Source organism: Cynocephalus volans, chromosome 14, assembly GCF_027409185.1.
Source record: "Cynocephalus volans isolate mCynVol1 chromosome 14, mCynVol1.pri, whole genome shotgun sequence".
Classification (NCBI taxonomy): domain Eukaryota; kingdom Metazoa; phylum Chordata; class Mammalia; order Dermoptera; family Cynocephalidae; genus Cynocephalus; species Cynocephalus volans.
The window spans coordinates 47100797-47125641 of record NC_084473.1 but is presented as its reverse complement, the minus strand read 5'-3'; the positions used below and the strand labels follow the sequence as shown (position 1 = coordinate 47125641).

General features: G+C 34.1%; 1 protein-coding gene across 11 annotated transcripts in view; it reads left to right on the top strand.

Moving 5' to 3' along the window:
- The window catches only part of LOC134363293 (neurexin-1), a 765130-nt gene that overhangs the window by 426714 nt on the left and 313571 nt on the right, over positions 1-24845 (top strand). For all 11 annotated transcript variants that reach the window (XM_063078880.1, XM_063078883.1, XM_063078879.1 and 8 more), the window contains one exon: positions 24147-24328. In XM_063078880.1, coding sequence (XP_062934950.1) covers positions 24147-24328 — 182 coding nt within the window. The remainder of the gene's footprint in view (positions 1-24146; positions 24329-24845) is intronic.

The window sequence follows — 24845 nt, the reverse complement described above, 5'->3', positions numbered from 1 at the left end:
TGGTGACTTAAGTGATGTTGGGGTATCACATTGCAAAAATGGTGAAGCAGAGAGAGCAGAGAAAGACTAACCTCCTCATTCACTCTCCTTTTAAAGCCCTCAGAACCACGGCCATGACCAACATTTTTAATCCATTCATTATGGCATGATCCTACAATCTGATCGCCTCTTCAAGGTTCCACCTTTCAATTACTGTAATAGGATTTCCCACCCTCAACAGTTACAGTGGGAATTAAGTTTTGGAGGGGCATTCAATTCAAGGAAGTCCTCAAACCTATATTTTTATGTGACCATTTTCTTAGCTTTCACTTGCATTTGAAGAAAATAAAAGTAGGCAAATTTTAAGCCAATGATATTCTTTCTAAATGTGGAATGTTAGCATCCACTATCCCTTTGCAAAATGTTGGTTTTTAAGTGTGAATGAGTGTGGTGAAGAGGATATGTGCTGGGAAGATGACCTTTTCTTGTGTTCAACTATCACCTCAGTTTTTATAAAGTGAAAACTTAAACCTTTTATGGGAATAGAATATCATTCCATAATTTATTAGGAAATTTCAATGCCCCCTTAATATTTGGATGCATTACTGTGAAAATGCCTTTGAATGTTTTCTAGCTATTTCAAGTATGGCAGTGGTCCTTCTCTTTAGGATAAAGTAAAGTACCTGTAGAGTTGTTCTGTATCTTGTTTTTGGTTCCTGCTTTTTCTTTCTTTGTTTGTTGCTATTGGAAGAAGTTTCACAAAAATGAATTGGAAGCAGAGAGTCTTGTGTATTCTGTCCAGGAACTATTAACTCAAGTTGTAACGCAATAGAACTATCCAGGCCTTAAGAATGTCATGATTTAATCATGGTAGTGCTTTTGCTGAAGAGAGTGGAAGTGCAGTCAGAGTCCCCTCTTTATAGTAAGCCTTCAGACTAGTTTCTTCTGATATTCAATATTGTATATAGAGAGAGGCTTCCTCTCACAGAGAAAGTAGCTGCCCTTTTCTGATTCTCTGGACTCCCTAGGATGAGTTAGCAGGGACTTGCTTGTTTCTAGGAATTCAATATCAGATCAGAAAACAGTTTTTCAGTGTTTGTTTTCTTCACCCAAGCTTTTTCTACCAAACAGCAAATATGCCCCCTCTATAGTGGGACATAGAATTGCTAAGTTGGCCATTCCCTAGAATAAATCCCATTTATATCAAATGTACTTAAGAAAAAAAAACTGCATTGGAAATTTCACTGTTTTATAGGAGACCTGGATTAGTGTGGATAGTAGAATTTTCTTTTGGGAAATTTTTGGACATCATCAGTCTGGAAATTTAGTTTTCTCTAAAAACATTTATAAATATATGCTTTGGTTACTATATCTTATCAATTTTCATATTCTTTTTCTTTTCTTGTTTTCTTGAGAAGATCTAGCACCCTCAACTATTTCACAAGTAGCTGGACAAATTTTTGCTTGTCCTGGCGATAGTAGTATCACAATGAAAATAGATGTGTGATCTTGATATGAGAGTGACCCATGGTCTTGTTCCTACTTCTTGTCTCCAAAAGTGAGAAGTCTTAGAAGATAACTCTTTAGTGATATGTATCCAGAATGTTCTCCCACTCATGTGCACAAAACACTCAAAAACCTAAGAAAATAATATAACTGTGCTCTAATGTTCTGAGGGAGTTTCTTCATTTCATTGGACAACTTAAGGAAATCATATGACAGCTTCTTTCTCATTAACTTCTTATACTGGTTTATCATTATTATTTTTTTCCCTTTTGTTTCTCTGCCTGACTGTAATTTATCTTCCTTCAAAATGATTGTGTTGCCACTCACCTGTTCTTGGATCTTATTCAATTTTTTTTTTTTTTTTAAAGATGGAATGAACAGCTAGTTTTCTTGGAAATGAAATGTTAATGGATCTCTAGAGACTTGGAGGCTGTTTACAATGTTATCTATTCTGTTTGTTCATATATTTGTACATTCATTTGTGGCTGACTATTTTTTGTTCTTTTTGTTTGTTTGTTTTAATCATTAGGTTTTTTTCAAGTTATAAATCCAAATCTTATTGAAAAATTAATTTAAATGTATATATTACTGCCATACTATCCTAGATTGATAAATTGCTAGTTTTCATAGTTGTCCTACTGCATAAGGTAGCAATCATTTCCCATACAAACCATTTTAATGCATTAGAAGAATTATAACAGGTTGAAAGCTTTACTCAACAGACTATGTTCATTAAATCTTAAGGACCTATATGATAATAAACTTGAAAGAGATGAAACTTTAACAGACCATTGATCTCATATGTCACTTACTAAATGGTCTCCAAACCAAGAGAGCAATCTCTAGACCAATCCTGTTCTGTGCTGGTCCCAAGCCAAACAGCCAATCAACAGAGCGATACAACGTTATGTTGATGACTGTGAATGTAGCCGCAACTCTCTAAAGAAGCTGAGTGGCTGAACTGAGTGTGAAGACTGGAGGCAAGGACAGCTTGCTGACCTCCAGGAGAAAGCATGCTCTGATTTCTTGGTCCGCTGTTAGGTCTTATTCTTCTGTTTATTTCTTTTTCTTCAGTCTCAGTAGCCAAATCATTTAAAAGTTCCTTCACTTGTTCTAAATCCCAATGTTTTTTATTCTTGTACTTTTTTTTTACAATTTTTGCAATGGACAAATGTTACATAATCACAAACTATAATTAAGCATGTTCTATATGACATATGAAGTTTCCCAATCAGGATTGTCTGTATGTGTTTGAAGACCTAACAGTTTTCTGTATGTAATGATTTTTTTCATTTGAAATCCTTAATTAGGTAAATAGTAGTGATATCCTCAAATAGCCCTAAATTCATTCATTCAACATTTGTTGAGTGTGCACAGGGTGTCACCTTAAATAAGTACATTATTTTTGTTACTTTAATATGGAGGACTTATGTGAAGGGCAGACTTTTAAAACCTGAGAAATAAATCACTAAAGGAGTTCCTAAGTGTTCTTCCTGCTCACTAATTTTATGCCCATGGACAGGTCATTTGCTGTGTGTGTGTTTCCTCCTTGGTAAAAGTGAAAAAATGATCTAGATAGCCTAGCCTCCAACCAGTGCTTGAAAGAAAAAGCAACATGATGGATGAAATTCAGCCAGCGTGTAGGGTACTGTCATGTAACTCAGAAGAAAACATGATTTTCTACTCCGTAATGTAAAAGGTTTAATGGCATTTCAAGAGGTATTATTAATCTAATAGGGAATGAGCACCATAATCATTTAGCAGGATGTCCATAAAGGACTTTAAATTCTTTGCCCCAAGCCCCAAAATATATGAACACAAACAAACAAATGAACAAAAGCCTATGGTCTTGGTGAACATTTTCAGGATTACCTTCAGATAAGAATTGATAAGCACTAAGAAATCACCATAGCAGCATTGAAATGCCAAATCCTAAATTTTGTTTTTTGTTTTTTAGAAGACAGAAATAAACTGGTTTAATAAAGAGAGAGAGAGAGACAAAGACAGAGACAGAGACAGAGAGAGAGAGAGAGAGAGAGAGAGGGAGGGAGGAAGGGAGGGAGGGAGGGAGAGAGAGCAAGAGAAAATTAATAAGCTGTGGACCGCTGAGTCCACTGAGTTGATGCCTGTTCTTTCTCAACTAAGAGGATGGAGAAAATGATCCCACTGTAGCTCCATTTATAGAGAATATGCTTTGACTTTTCCTCATGTTTTCACAACTTAAATTGACTACCAGGATAGGGTAATGAATCCCTTTCTGAATCTGAGTCATATCTGTGACAATAGAACCTACTAAGGCTCATAATAATTCCAGCTTGGAATGATTCTGTTCTTCTAAGTAGGAATTATTTTAACATGTATTCACAAAACAGATCAGCCAGGGTAGTTTTTGCTTAATAATACTTAACCCAGCCTTTTTTGTATAACTGCAGTAATTATAGATTTTAGAACTAGAAGACCTCAGTAATTACATGACTAGGTACTAATAAACCTGGGGTTCATTTTAGACTGTCATTTCTGTGGATTTTGAATTGTATTGATTCGGGGGTGGAGGTGCTAGACCCAGTCGTGTGGGGTGTATGATTTCAGGAAATGAAAACATTAACTGCTGGCAATGCTCCGTCAATATTTTGTTCCAATTTTTTTCTGTATTTATGTTTTAATTTTTCATAATCATGGAAAGAATTAATCTGCAAAATAACATATCCTCTACTACATCATTTCACAACTATAAAATATAGAAAACATTCTGTACACTAGTTGTTTAAAGTCGAATAAGAAGGAAATAAATATCTACCCATAGAAATCATTGCTTGTTATCTGCTATGGTACCTCACTGGTAAATATAACTTCCTAGTTCATGCTCAGTGTACTCTGGGATCAAGTTCAAGATTAACGCCAGCTCTAGTGGAATGATATTTTAAATTTGGAAAGTAGAGTTGGCAATGACCATAGAGATTACTTGGAACAACCCTTTTATTTCCAGAAGCGGGAAATGAGGATTATTGGATAGTTTCACCTACTTTGGCAGTCACAGGACAACAAATTAGGACTAGATCCACACTTTCCTGATTCAAGGTTGGGTGCTTCCACATTGCATGATGGCTTTTTATCTGTGTTAATTTGCAATCTTATTTTCACTCGTTTTAACATAAAACAGAATTTATTAAGTTCAGAGTACATTGTTCTGGTGAGAGAAAGCATTCAATTTATCTAAGAAAAGATACAGTATTTTTACATATTTTTATATTGTTAACATATATTTTCAAAATTAAAGGAATCTGATTTGGGACTGAGTTTGCTGCACTATTTCTGTTTGTTTGTTTTAAAATTTAACCCATGCATCCCTTTTAGACAGTAACCTAATGGGTGTTACTGTTTCATAAATGTTTATTTCTTGCTACTTAAGCCTGCGGAGGCTTCTGGAAGTCAGCACATTTCCTGCATTTTATCTAGCACTTTATTCTGTATCAACTTCACATTCCATTGGCTAGAAAGTAATTTTGCTGCTTTCAAGAGTCACAGAAGAGCTTCCATTTTGCCACCTTTCAATTTAGCTCTAGGAAAAATGAACCTGCCTGGGCTTACCCTGGGGGCTTTCCTTGACGTGAATTTGTTAAACAAAGTCTGGGAAAAATCATTAAATATTTTGCGGGTTAGTTCATGTGGCTTCATATGAAGGGCCAAATTTGGCCTAGGGTAATGTGTGTGTAACTGCCCTGGATATCTGTGGAAAGTCTACATCCTTTGGGGCTTTAGAGTTGGGGTGGCTTTTGGAATATAAATGCTCAAAGCTTTACAAATTAGAAGAAAGAGTTAATAGTTTAATTAGCAGTCTGGTTGTCTCTATCATGGTCTGAAATCAATCTGAGGTGGGGGAATATTGGAAAGACTCAATAAAACCCATCAAATCTTTTGAGGTTTTTGTTTCCAATTGAAAAGAAGAAAGATTGTACAAAATTCATTAACCATATATTCCCACTTGGGTCCCCAGTTTAACCTGCCTCAAAATTGAATCTGTACTTTGGAGCAGCTATAGAGGAATAGGAGAAGAGACTGATCTCCTGAGGATTTCGAGTGTCTCATTTTTTCAAGTCACAGTTTTGTCTTGCTGAAATCTGTGCTTCAAATATATGGCTTAAGCTGCTGCAGTTTAGTTCTTCATGTGTCTTGGATTAGCACTGTTCTGATATTGTCTTTCTTTTCAGGAATTTCATTTCCACAAGTTAGGTCTGTGACTGATCTTATTTCAACTGTGCAAGACGGCTTCTTTCCAAAATAAGGCTTGAACTTCTTTTGCCACTGGTGTTTACTATGCATGAAAGACAGTGTTTGAATAGGAATTATTATTCTTTTCTAGGTTTCTTGCATTTCTTTCCCACTGAGGAGCATGGTTGAATTCCACTAAACAATAGGGTTCAAGATGAGTTCAATTTCCCTCTTAAACCAAACCCTGATGGTTTTCTATATCTCACTAAGGGGATGCCATGTATATTTGTGCAAGGCATACACTTGTGAAGGTGATACCACTCACATTGTCACCATCAAGGAGTTGCACACTTAATATATCAATTTTCTAGGAAATAGCAAGCAAATGTCTTGTTCTGACAGAAATCAGTACACTATGACAATTTTTAAATAGGTGGAAGAACAGGATGTTGAGGAAGATCTGCTTTTTTTCTACTTTGCCTAAAGGCATAATATGGGCTACCAGTAGCCATGTCCACTACGTTCTAGGAGACAAAGGGGTCTAGTAGATCAAAGTAATAGTTATGATACGAATTGTGTAACTAGACTTGTTCTCTAAAGAAAGGCTTAAAATATTTTATACTGGGGGTCCACAGAGCATACCTTCCAATACTAACATATTCCATCACTCCATCTCTCCTCCCATTATTGAAATGCAGATAACCCAACCTTGCCAGTAGTTACAGGGATTTGAGCCAAAGCTCAGCCAACATCATTCCATTTGACACTATTGCTTGTCTATGCAGCACAACTGGTAAACCAACAAACCCTATCTTATTAAAATACTCTGAATATAGGAAAGTTAATAAAATCTTGATTAACAGGGGAAGCAAATCAATTAAGCACAAAAAGTTAACCAAGATATGCAGAGAACCAAATTGCAATTGAGCAAAAGACATGCTGGAAAAAAATATAGTATAGTAAAGCCTTTTCCATAAAGCAATTTCTTAAAATTATTGAAAGAAAGAGAATACTGCAAATGTTCACATGGCATGTGTAGACAATTCACGTGGGTTTCATGGAAAGGTCTTATTAAAAGCTAAATGTTATATTTGGAGAATATTTGGAGATGAAGAGATACAAGTTAGCTGTGTTTATGTCTTATGGTCTTGCAAAAATTATTTTAAGAAAAATCACAGACTAGGTTTTCATTTGAACAGCATGCTTGATTAATAGGCAGGATACTTGAACAACGTCTTCCATGTACACTTCAATGTGAAAAGTATTGCAGGGCTGTAAAGATGATATAATATTCTCACCTGGAAAAACGTGGCTAAATTCAAACATAATGAATTCATTACACCCCTTATGTATCCCGTTCCTTCTCTGATGTTTCCTATCTCAGTGAATGGCACAGTATATATTCCCTTTCCAGGTCAGAAACCTGCAAGTGGCCTTTGATTTCTTCCTCTTCCTCTTCCCACATCCAATGACTTATTGAAAGTTTGTACATTACCTCCTATATTCTTCTCACATCTATGTACTTGTTTTCATCCCACTGTCAAACTATTTTAGTTTACATCATTATCATTTATTTCTGTTTTTGTGGAATATCTTTCTGATGGGCTCCTTGCCTCAGTTCCTCCCCAGTCATCCCATTTTGTAGGTGGAAGCCGTGATAATCTTGCTAAAATTCCAAACTGATAGTTTCATTTTCCCAATGAAAATTTTCCACATGGTTCTCTTTTTGCTTTAATTTAAAATCCATACTCCCTGGCTTGAGTCTTTTTTGACTTTTACAAGATTGTCTGGAAAGAGTATGAACAGACAATAGTAAAAGGTGCGGTAACTAGTTGCTCCAGAGTGAGTGATGAGGCTACTTGTGGAAGAGACGTTGCTGTTTTGTACCTTTCCCCCCACACTTATTCCGGCAAGTATCTCCTCTTCATGGGCACAGAAATGTTTGATTAGCTTTGTGGTGGATGCCCTATAAAGTTATACTGGAAACTCTCATTTCTGATTCTGAATCCCTTTCATACATCTTATTGATAGATGTGGACAGTGTGGGTTTTATGGTTTCATATCATTAGTAGGACTGGAAAGGAAAGTGATTGTGCTATTTTGGGCATATACACTTTGAAATGTATAATATAGTACACGGAGGAGAGATGGTATTTGACAAATAGATAAGAACACAGTAAATGAATATGGAAATAAGTGTTGCTTACAAATATTAAAATAGAATAATAAAAAATGCTTGAAAATTTTTTGATATGGAAGTTTTAAATTACTCAAAAAACCAGTACATCTTAGGAAAAATAGTTTTACTTTATTTTCCTTTAAAATGCCCCCTCTATAATTATTTTAGATATTTATTTGTGTAAGAATAAATATTGTCAAGCCTCCCAGCTTGACAAATTTTCTTTGGTTTAGATCCTGTTTATTTTGATTTTGAAAGAGTCTGAATTTGAGTAGAACCAAAGAGATTTGTTTTAGGTGATCCTATAGGGGAAGGGATATTCTTTGGCTTTCGTGTGTTCTGTTTTGTTATTTTACCTTTTCTGTCCCCAGAGTGGTATCCATATCAGAAAACATGACACATGACATTTTAATTTACTTCCATATGTGTGTGTGTATGTGTATATATGTATAGTTTTTATCCTTTGTCAGTTTTAAGGAAATGTTTCTTAAACTTGAGAGAAAGAAAGAGAGCAAATGTATGTCATAATATGAATTTAATCATACACATTTGCACTCTTTCTCATATATTTCCATATTTGCACTCTTTCTTGTATACTTGTATATGCTCTTTCTTGTACACTTGTGTACTCCAAAGTAGCATATGATATAGGGATATCAACAGAAAATTAACACTTTTTGTTTTATTCAAACTTTAACATTTAAAAAGAAAAGAAAAAATCAGCCACTAGATTTTTTTGGAATAATCTTTTTTCTCAGTACTCTCAATTTGTAGCATTTCAATGGTATTTTCTAAATTATACTTCTTTTTGAGAAAATGACAAAAGTTGCTGATATACAGATTTTAACACATACTTTTCTTTGTTATCCAATTTCTCCTTTGTAAGTTTTTTGTTATATGTATAGTATAGAGATATTTGACTCAAAAACATTGAATGAAAGTAAACCTATATCATCAAGATAATTTTGAATATTATGCACTTTATTTTGTTCACCACATCAAATGTTATCTGTGGAGTACTGAGCAATATTCTAGGCTCTGAGTAAAAACAAGGAACCATTAAAACTATAGATATAATATAATTATATGATTGTAAATATAATATGTAATATTACATATAAAATCAAATAATGTGAAACAGTATAAAATGAAATAGGTAGAATTTACTCTATACTGATAATTATGTATTCCTTCTTGCTGTGGCTGTTCCAAAGAAGTGGAGGTAGAATACTTATTGCTTTGCTATAATAAGTCATCTCTTATCGTTCACTCTAGGTGAACGTTCCTCAGAATGTTGCTATAAAACATTATGTAGCATTTTGATTAGTGCATAAAAATGTCTTCAAATAAAATGTCTCTAAATTTCTTATTACTAAGCTTCCCAGATAATACTCTGTTTACCTTCTGTGGAGAAGTAGAGATTTTTCTCTGAGAATGAAAAAGTAAAATTCAGATGAAGAAAGACTTCTATTTTTAATTTTGACTGGGTTATTGTTGCTTTTTTTTTTTTAAGTCTGGTTAGATTAGATTGTAGAATAATATGATAATTGGGTCGTGGATATAAAGAAAAAAAATGCACCCAATAAGTTAAACAGGAGAGGAAGGTTTTACTCAAGACTGTTACAATAGGGGAAGGAAACCAAACTCAACTCCATTGAAACAAAAGGAAGGAGATTTTTAAAGTTCTGTAGTTAGCTACTGGTAAAATATTGGAAGGTGTTGGTGGGAGTGGCAGTGGTCAATGTTGTTAGGCCATTTCTGTTTGCTAATTGGCACTTACAGAAGTTAGGCTCCTACCCTCCCACAGAAACTGGAAGATAGAGGCACTTTCTTGATTATTGCATTTCAAAGGGGTGGCTTCTAAGCCCTTGAGAAAAACATTTCCAAGTTGTAAAACTGTCAAGAACCTTGTAAAACATTTACATCTCAAAGGGGCAAACAAAATATTTACAATGAAAGGTTTTCTAAAGTTAATGCTATCTATTCAAGCTTAGGGTCCTGTGTAGGTCAGTTAATTTCACTTTGCTTCTAAAACAGGCAAAATCCTGCACATTTTTTTACAAATATGTGTTTTGCAAATATATGCCATTTTGTTTTTGTAAGGAAGAAAATTATTAGGGAATGGGGTACATCTATGAAAACATATGACCTCCCCTACATTCTGCCAGAGTGAATAACTTCAGTTTACTGTAAAAAGGGTAATAGATTCTTACTAGCCTTCTTTCTGTGGATGGTTTTGAGACGAAAATTCCATGTTACTCTGTGACTATGGATAAATATTTTTACCTTTGTGAATACCAATTTCTGTCAAATTTGTAAAATAAAGGTAATTGTAGCTTCCCTATCAAATTTACTTGGCTGTCATGAAGATGAAAAAAATACAAGGAAATGTTTCGTCATTTTGTTTTAACGGCTATATAAACACCCTTTGCAGTAAAAATGAGACCCATAAATACACAGGTCTCAACAAAATGTAAGATTTTTTTTTTCCACATAGTAGTTACAGTTCAATGGTTCTGGGATAGGAGGGTGCAGTTCTCAACCTGTGACTTCCATCTCTGAGTCTAAAGCAGCTGGTTCAGTTTTTGACATCATTCAGCAAGAAAAGAAAAGGAAATGTGTAGGAAACTGCAGGTGTATTTCAGGGAACTGAAAAGAATCACACATCATTTTTGCCCATATATTATTGGCCAGAACTTAGTCATATGGCCCATTCAAGCCAAAAGGGAATATGGGAAATCTACCCATACAGCTGTATGCCCAGCTAATACTGAGGAGTTCTGTTATTATTATTTTTTAATTTTAATATAATAATAATTATTATTATTTTATTTATTTATTTATTTATTTTACTGGTAAAGGGATAGCAACCCTCGGCATGGTGTTGTCTGCACCACGCTCAGCCAGTGAGCGCACCGGCCATCCCTATATAGGATCCGAACCCGCGGCCTCGGCGCTACCAGTGCCACCCTCTCCCGAGTGAGCCACGGGGCTGGCCCAAGAGTTCTCTTATTAAAGAAGGTAAAATGAATAGTGGTGAACATCAGTAGCCTCCACCACAGAGATAAACGGAAAGAATGATCAAGACAATGGAAACTTCTTGAAAGGGACAAATTGGATAGCACCAAATGGTTATAGAAGTACTACGACTTAGTCAAATTGACGGTTAGTTCATTTTTAGAAAACAACGCCTTCGCACTTGCTCTTCAGACTTTTTTTTTTTTTTTTTTTTAAACAGCTCCCAGTGTCTCGTATGTCCAATGGTTTCAAAATGGTCTCGCATTAAAAGCCCATGTAACCAACCAACTATTATTTTAATGCTCAATATGTTTAATGGGTAACCTTGTTTGGTGCATGTTCTGTGAACCTAGTAGCATAATTTGTATCAGGATATTGCTGAATTTTCAGAAAGCTCTCTGTGTTATGTTTTAATTCTTGCAAATTGCTTGCCAATTTAATACGAGCTGCATCTAAACAGTAAGTAATTGCTTATGATAATGAGTGCAAACTAATTTGGTAGAATATGTTAATATTCACAAAGCACTTTTATACTGCCTGCTGTTCCAAAAATACTGCTCTCTTAGTTAAATGTAGCTTTTAGATAGCATTATTGTTACACATCTGACTAAAAGCATCACTTCAGCAGCATCTACCCAAAAGTCATGACTATGATTTCAATATTCCAAAGAAGAAAGAGAAAATCCTGTCATCCTTTGATAAATGATTTAGAATATTTGAGAAAGAAAAGGAATCACAGTCTCAATAATTAATTCTAATTAGTGATTGATAGTAGTAAGCAGACTACACTGAGTTAGAAATGGCCTCTGTTTCCCAGAAGAGCCATAAAACTTAATTTAAATGTCTTCAAAGGCAGATGGCAGGAAAACTTCATTTGAATACAATTAACCATTTCAAATGAATTAAACTTTTAAAAATGACCCTAGATCTGGGTGTTTTTAAGTTTGAAGCTTACACCACCTCTTAATGCCCTGTCCTCTTTGTCCTATAGATCTTTCTCAACCATTTTCAGAGATACAATTTGAAGACTAGCGCTTAAAGACATATGTTTCAAACCCGAGGGGCTTTTGAGATCGGGGATCTGAGTGTTCAAGGATCTGAGATACAGATTGGAACTACCTTGTAATTTTAATCTAGGAAGATGGAACCAAATACAAAAGAAGAAAGGTTTGACACTAACCTGCCTCAGGTCTGATTTGGCACTTTAATCCACGCTTTAATGTTTCCACCATTTCAACTTCAAAAATGACTCACATAGTTATATATTTTCACGTGGGTGCTGAAATATAAAGATCTTCATAAAGAACCTCTTTTTTTTTTTTTTTTTAATTTTCTCTATCACTTTCAAAATCCAATTCCTTTGTTGAATTTCACTGGATAAAGATCTTCATGGGTTAAAAAACTTCCATCTTTGGGTTTTAAATCTTATGAATACCTACAATTGTTTGTTGAAGTAAGTGTCCTAACTTCCCAGTTTTTTGCTTCTTGTAACTAATATTGTGAAAATATGTGGAATGATACCTCGCTGAATTAGCTGAATTTTGTTCTTATTCTCACTTTCATAAGCTGTTTCAGAGAGTTTAAGATGAGGAATGAATAAACAAACAAATCAAAGTTACGTATATTTTATTTTTATTTTTGTTACTGCTACTGTTCCTTTTTCTACTAAGCATAGGCCAACACTTAAAAACATGAGAGGTAGTTTTACTTTTGATAAAGATGGAATGAAATAATTAGTGGTAAATATAAAAATACCACCAAGACACTTCTTGTTAAGTGCAGTCTCTTTCTTATGACATTAATATCACATTCTTCTACATTTATGAAGTTATGTGACTCCTTGTTAAAGGAAATTTGCATTACATAGAATTTTTAATATACTGAGATACTAGTATTTATCTAATCTCTTTCTAACACTGACCTTGAATAGTCCTAATTTCTACTATATGATTTATACTCTGTAGTTATCTAGGGATTTAATTCAGGAGACAAAGAGGTATTAGTGGTGCTTAAAAATGCATTGGCTTCTTCTATGTAAAAAAAAAAAAAAAAATTGCCATCTTACCCACAAATTTGCTGTTATCTTTTATCTTTCTAGGACCATATTAGATTTTGTCTTCTCTGAAAAGAATTTTGAGATATTTTGGGAGACAAGTGAATTCTTCAGTTTGGCTGAAGTAGAGGTTTGTTTGTATGGTGTATATTCAAAGTTATGATAAGAATTCTTTACTTAATTTTGGTAGAAAGTAGTTTAATCATTGAAGGTCTTGAATAGAGGAGTAATTAGAGGTACTGTTTCGAAAGACAAATCCGTTGTTAGTTTGTAAGAGGAAGGAAAGTGTCAGATCAGTAAAGATGAATGGGTATTACAACATTTAAGATTGAAAGTGTTGCAGTATGAACTATGGCTGTAAGAATGGAAATATGAAAGGGAAATTCAAGAATTTGATGTCTGATTGGATAGGTAGTGATAGTTGGGAAAAAGGTGGATTTCAGAGCTATGGCATATACCTTTCTATCGATAAGATCTAGCATGCTGCTTCATACATAGTAAATGCTTGATTAATTTTTATGGAGTGTGCAGATTTTTTTTATTCCCGAATTGTGCTATTGTATTGCTTTTGTATTCTCTGTTTCCAGAAGGATGTTTTTGGCTATTGTCTCAGGATTGCGTTTTGTTTGTTGTTGTTGTTGTCAAAAAACCCCACTCTGTTTTTTGAGTTAGAGTCTTTTCCTACCACGATCACTAAGCCATCTGGCTTTCAATCTTTCAAGAAACTTCTGAAAATAATTTCACCTAGGATTTTTTTCTTGTTTTTTTTGGAGATATTAGTCCTCCCTCCATAATTACCACGGTTCCCTGTCTTTTGATTCATCTCTTTCATCACAGCGACAATTTGCACTAATTTCTACAAATGCAGATATCAGTAAGATATTAGAAAGATATTTGCACTATTTTCTTATGCCTCATCATAAACTAGTGTATCTCTTAGATTCCAAATTCATAGAAGGAATTAACCCACACTAATGTGAGCAAGCTCTAATCAAGTGGTTGGAAAAATGTAGTCTGACTCAAGGCTGTGTACTTATATGATTTTTTTTAAAATTTTTTAAAAAAATTTTATTTTGTCGATATACATTTTGGCTGATTATTGCTCCCCATCACCAAAACCTCCCTCCCTTCTCCCTCCCCCCCTCCCCCCCAACAATGTCCTTTCTGTTTGCTTGTCATATCAACTTCAAGTAATTGTGGTTGTTATATCTTCTCCCCCCCCCCGGTTTTGTGTGTGTGTGTGTGTGTGTGTGTGTGTGAATTTATATATTAATTTTTAGCTCCCACCAATAAGTGAGAACATGTGGTATTTCTCTTTCTGTGCCTGACTTGGGTCCATCCATGTTGTTGCAAATGGCAGTATTTCATTCGTTTTTATAGCTGAGTAGTATTCCATTGTGTAGATGTACCACATTTTCCGTATCCACTCATCTGATGATGGACATTTGGGCTGGTTCCAACTCTTGGCTACTGTAAAGAGTGCTGCGATGAACATTGGGGAACAGGTATACCTTCGACTTGATGATTTCCATTCCTCTGGGTATATTCCCAACAGTGGGATAGCTGGGTCGTATGGTAGATCTATCTGCAATTGTTTGAGGAACCTCCATACCACTTTCCATAGAGGCTGCACCATTTTGCAGTCCCACCAACAATGTATGAGAGTTCCTTTTTCTCCGCCACCTCGCCAGCAGAGCTAAAATCCAAAAGTACTTACATGATTTTAAGACTGGAAACTATTTTATAAGAATTTCAGTGATTTCTACAATGACCCACCATGATAAATAAGTGAATAAATGGATGAATGAGTATCTGGTTTACTGGGTGAACTGATCCCAGGTTTGGCTGCTTTCCACAGGCAATTTCTATTTTAATCTGAATTTTCAGAATATGTTCAGTTTAAAATCTCAATAATGATTTATTTACAAGTTGCTTCTTACACAGACAAAATGAAATGGAGGATGGTGTTCATTGTCAAGATAATTTAGGCAATCTATTCCCTCATCTGAGTTGGTTGTATATGACTGGTGAAATTATTCAGCTTTCTTATACAGCTGCAAATACTCCCATCTTGCTGATGGATGTAGGCATGAAATTGTTCACATAAATAAATGCCTGTTATACCTACTTAAGAACCAGGAGTTTCATGTTATTCATCACTTTATCAGTAGTCCTGATTTAGAGGAATATATTAGGTTGTTATTAATGATCAGTAAGTGAATAAAGGCACATAGGTCTGATGAGGATACCAAGAACGAAAGCAAGGCCCCTATATGCAGGATGCATACTTTTTAAGATGGAAATTCCAATAAAAGACAACCCCAACACATTATATAACAGCTCACAAATTAAATACAAGTTCCATAGATGTTAAAGGGAGAGGATTCATTCTTGGAGAGAATTCACCTGAAATGAAAGTGAGAAGCATGGCTGAAAAGCATAAACCAGAGAAAGTAAAAGTCGTTTGGTGGGGAGAATTGCATCTGGGAATGTCTAGGTGATAGAGTTAGAGCTTAGTCTGAGGTAATTTCTGAGTCAAAAACTAATATTCCATTCAGTTCCAGTCCAAAATACTAGTAAATGATTTTAATCAGAGCCTCGTCAGATGGAGAATGACTTAAATATAGCAGATAGGCAGGAAGATGATAAATGAGAGGAGCAAAGTTTAGAAAATAAACAAAAGTTAAGATTCTCATTTTAGCCTAAACTTATTATAAATTTTATTGTTTATATGGTGGCCTCTATTTATTTTAACTCAATGCAAATCACTCAAAATAACCACCTGCTCATTTCCATTCAGGATTTAATCTCACTGCTAAGGGCAAGAAGGTGTGTCTGCCAAAAAGTCATAAAATCTTTCTGGGGTAGAATAAAAGTGATTATGGTAATAATAATAAAGATTTGTCTTCAGCATCTCTGGTTCACAATGTAGAATCCTCAGATGAGCTGAAGGGTAGGATGGCTGCTGAGCCGGGTGCTTACGATAAAGTGCTGCAAAGACCTCACACCTTTAAAGATTCAGGCCAGACTCTGAAATGTCAGGATGTGAATGAATCATCCCTGTTAAGTGTAATTATAGAAACTTTGAGTCTCCCCATACCAGACCCAGGAAGCATCATTAAAAAAACTCTAGATGATTGAAATGAGACCTTGATTTGTGAATTTTAGCTTATTTTTCTAAACAAGAAGCAGTCATTCGATCCTTGTTTTTCATTTTATAGTGAAAAAAGCACTAGAAATAGAATTGGGTGCAGCCTGCAACCATCTGTGTGACACTGAGAAGACTCTTGATTTCTCTGGCTGGGTTTCAGTTTTGTTATTTGTAGTAAAAGGAAAGTTTAATTGGTTTATCTCCAAGTGTACTTCAGCATTGTCTATGATTATGTCGGGGTTTTTTTTTTTTTTTGAAACCTTGACCTAAAACCTGATGAAAGCCATTGTCACGATTAACTTTTGAAATAAGTAATTTGAAGGACATCACTAGGAAACTGCTAATAATTTTAAGAATTTACTATAAGCTACACAGCTTACTTTATGCTCTTAAAATAAGATTCTTCTTAAAGTACTTGATAGTGTGATTTCTTCTCTTCCAGTCCCTGCTGCCTATAGCTCTAATGCAAATTGATTACTAAATTACTTGACAGAGACTTTTTAATAAAGTCCACTTACTACCTGAGGGAGTCTAGTTTCAAAAGGGAAGACATGAGCATTCGATGTTCTTAGGGTTATTAGTTGTGGGATTGCCTATTGCTTGTGGGATTGCCTCACTTGGTTTTATTTTTAGCTCTAGATCACTTTACTGTCTTTCTGTAGTATTTCCTAATCTGACGGCAGAAGGTTTAACACTTAACTTGTTTTTCTTCTCAGACACATAACCTAGACCAAGAGCCTTTTAAAAGGTTCCCAGGACTTTGAATTTGATCTTGGAACAAGTTTGTCTCACTGGGTGGCTCAAACTATTGAACTCAACTGTTCCTAAAGGAAATATATTCTAAATAACATATCTGAGAGAAAAATAAAAGTTTTTAAAAGAATGAATGTTGCAAAGAAACCACTAAGTGAACTGTTATTTAATGCATAGATTTACTAAAATAGTATTTACTGGCTTATACATTATCTCAAATATTCAACAAAACAACTTATCTGACATTGGAGAAGGACACTTATTTTCAGAAGAATAGATATTTATTTCCATATAGCATACTCTTTCCATAAATGTCAAAGTCTGAAAAAAAAATGATATATTTTCAAGATGTAGTATTTCTATTATAGAAAATGTGTAGAAAATAGAATATTTATTAGAAAAATGTTTTGTTACAGAAAAGTTTTGGGTCAACAAGCAAAGGAAAAATTATTTTTAATAATTTATGAAAAATAAATTTCTCTATTTTTAGTTTGTTCTTTTTAAAAATTTTTTGTTAAAATTTTCTTTGAGATAAATGATTCCTGACCTCATAGGAATTATGACAGATTTTTGTTGTTTCATTTTCTTGATAGCTTTATCTTACTTAAAACCCTTTTTGTTTTAAAATAGTATCTTGGCTGGGCTAGAGTTGAATCTCAAATGGGCTGGCTTAATGGAGGATTCCACACTCTTCTGCTTTCATACCTCCCAAGTCTACTGTGGGGTATGGGTGGTTCAGCTTTTTTTGATCCAATTGAAAGTTTAGAAAACATTAATTTTGAATGCTTGATGGGTCTTCATGAACCGTAGAAGTCCAACAATATCTCTGATTTGCAAAGGGTTCAAGAATCTTTGTGATGAATTTGCACAAAGTTTATGATCGGCGTTTGGTGGAATAGTGTGTGTACAGTGACTCTACACAGTGTCACTCTCACAAAATTTCAATGCACAAAAACAGCATTCTCACAGTTTTGACCTCCCTGTCTTTATCAGTTTGCACTCAGTTTAATAAATAGACAAAACCTGTTTTAAAAAATTTAATATATTTTCTTAATTTGTAAGGGTCCCTGGTTTTGGTAGAATATGCAACTTGCCATGTATGACAAACTTTCCATTGTTCTTTCTATCTTAAGTACCATCCTGAGTTATTTCAATAAGACTTTCATTATTCAGGAATTACCTAAACTCTTCTTAACACTTTTGTTTTGAGCGGGCCCATGTTTAAACCATTTCAATGGCTTGCCGTATTTCTTGCCTCCTTTCATTTATGAAGGAGCTACCTGCTTTCTTTCTCAAATATGTATGGGTAAAAGCTGTCTCATTCACTAGTCTTTTAACTATTTGTAATGCATTTGCCAATTCTACCAAGTCTGCGCTTTCAATCAGGAGTCTGAACTTATGATATGTAGTCTTTATTTTCTTTTTCCTTTCCTAGAATTTTTGCACGCTTAGATATATATGTAGCATTGAAGGCTGTTTCTTACTTCTCAATATTGGTAATTGTTGTAATTAATTTTTAGATTTAGAGCTGGTTACATATTATAGGGAGGAACTCCTACTAATCTGATTCCACTAGTCTCTCCTAATATAATACCCACTTTCCTGAGTTTTTAATATACCCATATGGAGTTTTACAAATTGGGAAACTATAGTGCTCAGTTTCATGAAATAGTTCCTTGTGATCTTGCAAAAAATTTACAATAATTTTGAAAAACAATGAACCGTAATTAGTTGTTTTTGCTTTAGTGATTAAGATTTTTATTTTAATTTTACCAGTTTAGAAAATTTACCCTGGTCTAGAACTCTTTTTGCATTCAAGGTGGTCTTCTCATTGTGTTTGCATTTTTATGAACTTTACTCCAAAGAATGCCTCCATGTAGGTAGAAATTGTTTTGAAAATTAAAATTTAACAAAGGCATTTCAACAAAACTGTAGGAGGAATAAAAGCTCCCCTTGTTTATAATTGTATTACTTTTAATTTTCATCTGACTGCCTGGCAAACTTTCACTGGAAAAAGTGTTATTTATATCCCTGTTACATTTAATAGAAACATAAGAGCCTGCATGTTTCATGTTGGCTACATGATGACATTTGAAGAATTATAGGCTTTCAAAAAACAACCTTTTGTTTATACACTTATATTATGAGTTAGAAGCTAATCTACTCGGAAGTTAATTATATTATTGTTCATGTAGCAAGGATCTAGAGCAACCAATAATCAAGCAGATCAGTACATGCTGATTGGTTTTCTTTTTCAGGAAGATTCAGTCCATTTAGGGGAATATATTAGCCTTTGTAGAAAAGAAGTGAGGCTGAAGTGGGCATATTTAGGGAGGGGATGGTTGGCAAGACAGAGCAGTAGGGGAGAGAGCCCTTTATGTAAATAGTATGTTGAATAAAATCTAAAAATATTTCTTATAATGTTACAGGTAGTTCAAACATTAGAAATGGAAGCCCATGTTTAATTTTTACAAATATTTATTGCAGCGTAAAGTATATGACACTGTTAAATTTGTATCTGATAGAGCCAGCTTTGTTAGTGAATTTAGGGTGGGAAATATAGACTCACTGCACAACTTAAATGTGGAAATTGCTGAAAACCACTTTTAGTTTTATTCATCCATACATTCAGTGATGTGATAGATAGGAAGGGTAATTTGCAATAAGTGCATTAGTAGTCATAGCACTGATGAGCTAGTGCTTGTCATATAGAAACCTGCATATATAATAAAGGTGACACCTTCCTCTGTTTCTCTTCATATTGATAAAAAGTTTGAAACTGTGATTAAGATGTACTGCCATTGCACATTTAATTCTCTTATAATATAAGGTAAAACATGTTTCTGTAAAAATAAAATTAAAAAAATAAATCCAGCTTGCAGTTCATTTTGTGTAGAATTTCTCCCTTATGTAATGGTCAAGTGAAATTTTCTTACATCATGCTATAAATCTTACCATGCTTAAAGTTTTATGGTGATAAACTAATATTCTCTTTCTCATGAATGCTCCCATGTGATACAATTTAATATTTCTTCCATTATTAACTATTAGTGAACATAAATAATAATATAATGGGCTTTTGTGAAAAAAAGGGCTTACCCAAGGAATGAAATACTGAAAAGATTAATAAAAACTACAATGTAGGAACATCACGTCCTTAAAAAGCATTTGATTTGAACACAACTTTGAAACACATCATGATGCAATGTTAGTTATTTTATACTTTTACAACACACAAACACACACACACACACACACACACACACCCAAACACACAACAACTATTCTTAATAAAATTTACTGGGCACTTACCACACGCTGGGAACTGGACTCAGGTGTCACTGTGCAATGTCTCATTTAATTCTGACAGAAGCTCTATAAGATAGTGTTGCTATCCCCAGTTTTTCAGATAATCCAATACTTAAAATATGTTTTTTGATCAAGGTTATGTAACTAATGGTATACAGTTCGAATTTGAACCCAGGTCTAAATCCAGTTACATTCTTAATTTTTAAACTATTCTGTTGCAGTAAGTACACTATGTCCTTGGTTTAGAAAGATACATGTTAAATGAGATAGGTTTTGAAACTTTAGTCATCTCACCCACTGTATTTGATTATGAGAATAATATTCTAGCTTGATGAAAAGAGCACCTCAAGTAAAAAGGATATTTTTGTCAAGTTTGACAAGCAGAATTTTTTAAAAAGTCAGGATGCTTACAGATTTAGGTAGAAGAGGGCTGTGGGAGGACTGGACACCTAATTTTCTCATTTATTATGGAATTGTGCCGATGCATACAATACAATGCACTAGTGTGCACAGAGAAGAAAAAGAGAGACTGCTGTCCAGAAATATCTGGAAAAAAGGAAACTAAAATAATTGCATTCTTTGGCAGACAGTAGTGCAATTGTTTTGTTTTGTTTTGTTTTGTTTTGTTTGGTGAAATCTGAAGTATTGCAAAGTCATTGTAAGCAGGAAGAATACCTAATTGCATGATAGTTGCCAAAACTTAACATTTATTGAAAAAGGTTGAAATATGAGATGAAATCAAATCTTGAGTAAGGGCATTTTTATTGTGACATTTTTCTTATTGAAAATATATATCTTTAAATTATTATCTTCAAATTCTGTATTTGAGCAACTAGAAGCTTTCATAGTACCATAAGTTTGGGAAGTGTACCCTAAGTAAATGTTAATCTACATATATTAAATGTTCTGTCATTTCACATTTACATGTTATTTTTCTTTTTTAGAAACATTGAGAGGTGAAAGGAGAGTATATGATAATGAAGTGCAAATGTCACTTTATGGATATAAGACATTAGAATATGATAACAGTTGGCCTTGATAAATTCAGACTGACATATCCAATTAACTTTTTCTTGACTGTATCATTATGGTAACAGAAACATTTCTGTAATAATAAAAAAAAAAATACTGGAATAGGATTCTCGATGCTAGTTTTGTACCAGCTCTGCCACTTAACCAAGTTCGTAAATTTAGATAACAAGTCAATTCTTATGACTAAATTTTCTCAGATATAGCACAGGAGTGATGTTGGCCCTACTTTCTATACAGAAATAGAGAATAACTTTAAAAACATTTGTAAAAGTGATTCTTAAGTTTAGGAATCACTATGTAATGTAAGCTAATATTGCTTTCCAACACTACTTTATTCTGGTGATTCTGGAAAATATCTGAATTCTTAGATACGTTTTATGTTTTACATTATTAAATAGTATCTTTAGTTTTGAATATTTTTCTTATTTCACATGAATTACATAGGCATTTGAAAACAAAGTTAATTGGAAGGAGAGAAGTAATCATTAACTACCAGCACTCAAAGTAACCATTACATCCTCCTTTTAAAGCAATCTCCACTTTTATATGTTCTTGTCTTATTTTTGTTGACATATGCTTTACTGAAATAGTTAATACTTAATCATCTGCAAAAATTACCAGGCAGAAAAACATTTATCAAGTAGTACTTGCTTATTAATATCATGTTGAACAAGCTTCTGTTGATGTAGAGCATGAATGGCTCTAAATGCTCTGGCATTTCTGATACAAAATCTATATATTCTGAATTTTCTTTGCTTGGACATTGACTGGTGCCTTGGAAGTATGAATTGCCTTTTCTCACATAGAGAGATTAACTATTTTCATGTATTGGAATCCATTAAAAATAATAGAAAAGTGCACAGTCTTTTTAACATTTCATTTTAGCGGTATTTTGGCTTTTCATTTTTACATTTGATTCTGTCCTAACATGTCTCTTGGGATAGATCTGCATACCAAGACATGTTTTAACCTCCAGGTATGATATGCATATTGCTGAGGTCTTTGGAGTTTCTTAAAGGCCTATGGAAATGTCTGAGATAGAAAATATAGAATGATTGGCTCCAAAAGAAGTCACAAAATAAATATTATCAGCTGTTTAATTAAACATATACAATGTGACAGTAAGTCAACTTTATTTAACTGGTAAATTAAGTAACTATAAAAATTTAATGTATAGGTAACTAGAAACATATTACTTTCTACACAACTTTTACACATAAATGTTACTCTTGGTAGAAGCTATCTTTCCATAAACACAAGATGTTTTGTGGCCTGATTTTTAATATGAAGGTACTTTAAAAGTTCGTGGAAAAGTGGAATTAAAAGATAGCATGGATCTTTCCACAAACTTTTTGTAGACTCCTTGCATTCCCTCTTACAGCTTTGTTTAACTAGTTCTGCACATAGTAGGTATATTAAGGTTCTCCAGAGAAACAGAACCATGTATCTATATATGATCATGAAAATGTGTATGTGTTTGTATATATATATAATCATGTGCATCTGCCATCTGCAAGCTGGAGATCCAGGAAAGCTGGTGGTATAATTTGAAGGCCTGAGAACCAGAGAAATGAGGATGTAGATTCTGGTCTGGGTCTGAAAGCCTGAGAACCAGAAGCTGCAAAGGCAGGAGATGAACAATGTTCTAGCAGCCAGGCAGAGAAAAAAGGAAAATTCAACCTTTTTCCACCATTTTGTTCTATTCAGGTACAGACTGGATGATAACACTCATGCTGGGTAGGACAATCTGCTTCATTCAGTCAATAATTCAAGTACTAATCTCTTCCAGAAACACCCTCATAGATATATCCAGAAATAATATTTCACCAGATATCTAGGCATTCCTGTGACTCTGTCAAGTTGACACATAAAATTATCCATCATAATAGGTACACAATTAAAATGTATTGGCATCCTCCATTATTGGAAAGCTATACTCCCCTCTATAAATTCTCCCTGAGATCTGTTTCCTAGACTAATTAAGTAAACATTTCTGTGGACCCCTTCAGTGTGAAGGGAACTCCCTTCTCCCTTATTTAATTTTTTTCATGTCTCTTCCAAATGTTCTGACTTAAGGAATTCATTTTGTTGCATTTAATAAGAGAGCTGCTAATGGTACAATGAGGTAGGACTTCAGTGCATAGGATGCTGAGTGAATTTCTTTGAAAGAAAACTCTTTTTAAATTAAAATAGATAATATAGTGACATCACCACCAAAAAGTCAAATTTGAACACCCACAGAATGAGACCATGACATTATTTCCAGTGCTGTAAGACTAGTATTCATTTTTTGGGGGGGGGGGGTAAGGAATGGATCTTTTTTGTAATCCTGAATAGTTTGACAGCTACTAGATGTTGCTTGTTAAATAAGACCTAGCTCCTATGGATGGGGATCTATTATCTGTATTTTCTTGACATGACTACTGGGGCTTATGGCTGTTCATCTATTAGTTATCATCTGTCACATGTGAACAGACCCTTTCCCCATAAAAGTTTGATTCATAGTATATTGTGATTTGCTCCACTGTGCTGTATCACTCTGTCACATCTGCATGCAACTCTTGTTTCAAAAAAAAAGTTGATATATGTTTCTGCTGCATTTTGGAAGCATCCAGTCAATGTTTTCTACTAAACTATTTCTTAAAAACTGGCAGGAAGAAATAAAGCCCCATTACATTTCATCCTTCTCCAACTCAATGGAAAAAGCAGTAATTTACTGTTTGTTCTGAAACACCTGCTGGCAGATTTAATGAGTGTATTAAGAGCTAGGCTCAATCTCTATTTCTTTTAAAAACAGTTCTGTCCACTTTCTTGAGCATGCCTGATTGAAGTCTATTTTTTGCTTTGCCATTGTTTTGTGTGTAAATTCAATACCTCACTGACATATCAATATAACAAACATGGGAAAGTGTGGACTTGATATATTTTCACTAATTGGTGTTGTTTTTGTTTTCCAGCTGGGACAACATATATCTTTAGCAAAGGTGGTGGACAAATCACATATAAGTGGCCTCCTAATGACCGGCCCAGTACACGAGCAGACAGACTGGCCATAGGGTTTAGCACTGTTCAAAAAGAAGCTGTATTGGTGCGAGTGGACAGTTCTTCGGGCCTGGGTGACTACCTAGAACTGCACATAGTAAGTACTTTTTAAATAAGATTCAGCTTTTACTTTTTCCAGTTAGCTTTTTGTGAATAACTTATAATTTTTCCTCTTAGATGTTTACTTCCCCCAGAAACCGGTATTTTGGTACAGAAAATATAAATACAATCTAGAGGTAATAAGGCCTTATACCTATTCCTGTTGTTAAGCATGTTCTTTACAATAAAAACCTTTTTATTTTATTTTTTTTTGAGTGTGAATTCCTTTCAATTCTATGTTCACAAGATTTTTTTCCCCCCTTTGGAGCGATTTTATTGTCTTTCGTCAGACTTGTGGCTAGAAGCAGGAGCTTGTTATACTGGTGACATCCAAAGATCTGGATTGAGTGTTCTTATTTCTTTTCTCATCAGAGAAAATAAATGTTCAAAGGTTTATGAAATGGAAAGAAGGAAAGGAAATATTTGGAAATATGAAGTAAGATGGCAAAAAAAAGATTGTTTCAATGCCATTTTGTGCTTATTTTAATACATAAGTGTCAGAACAATACAGTGGA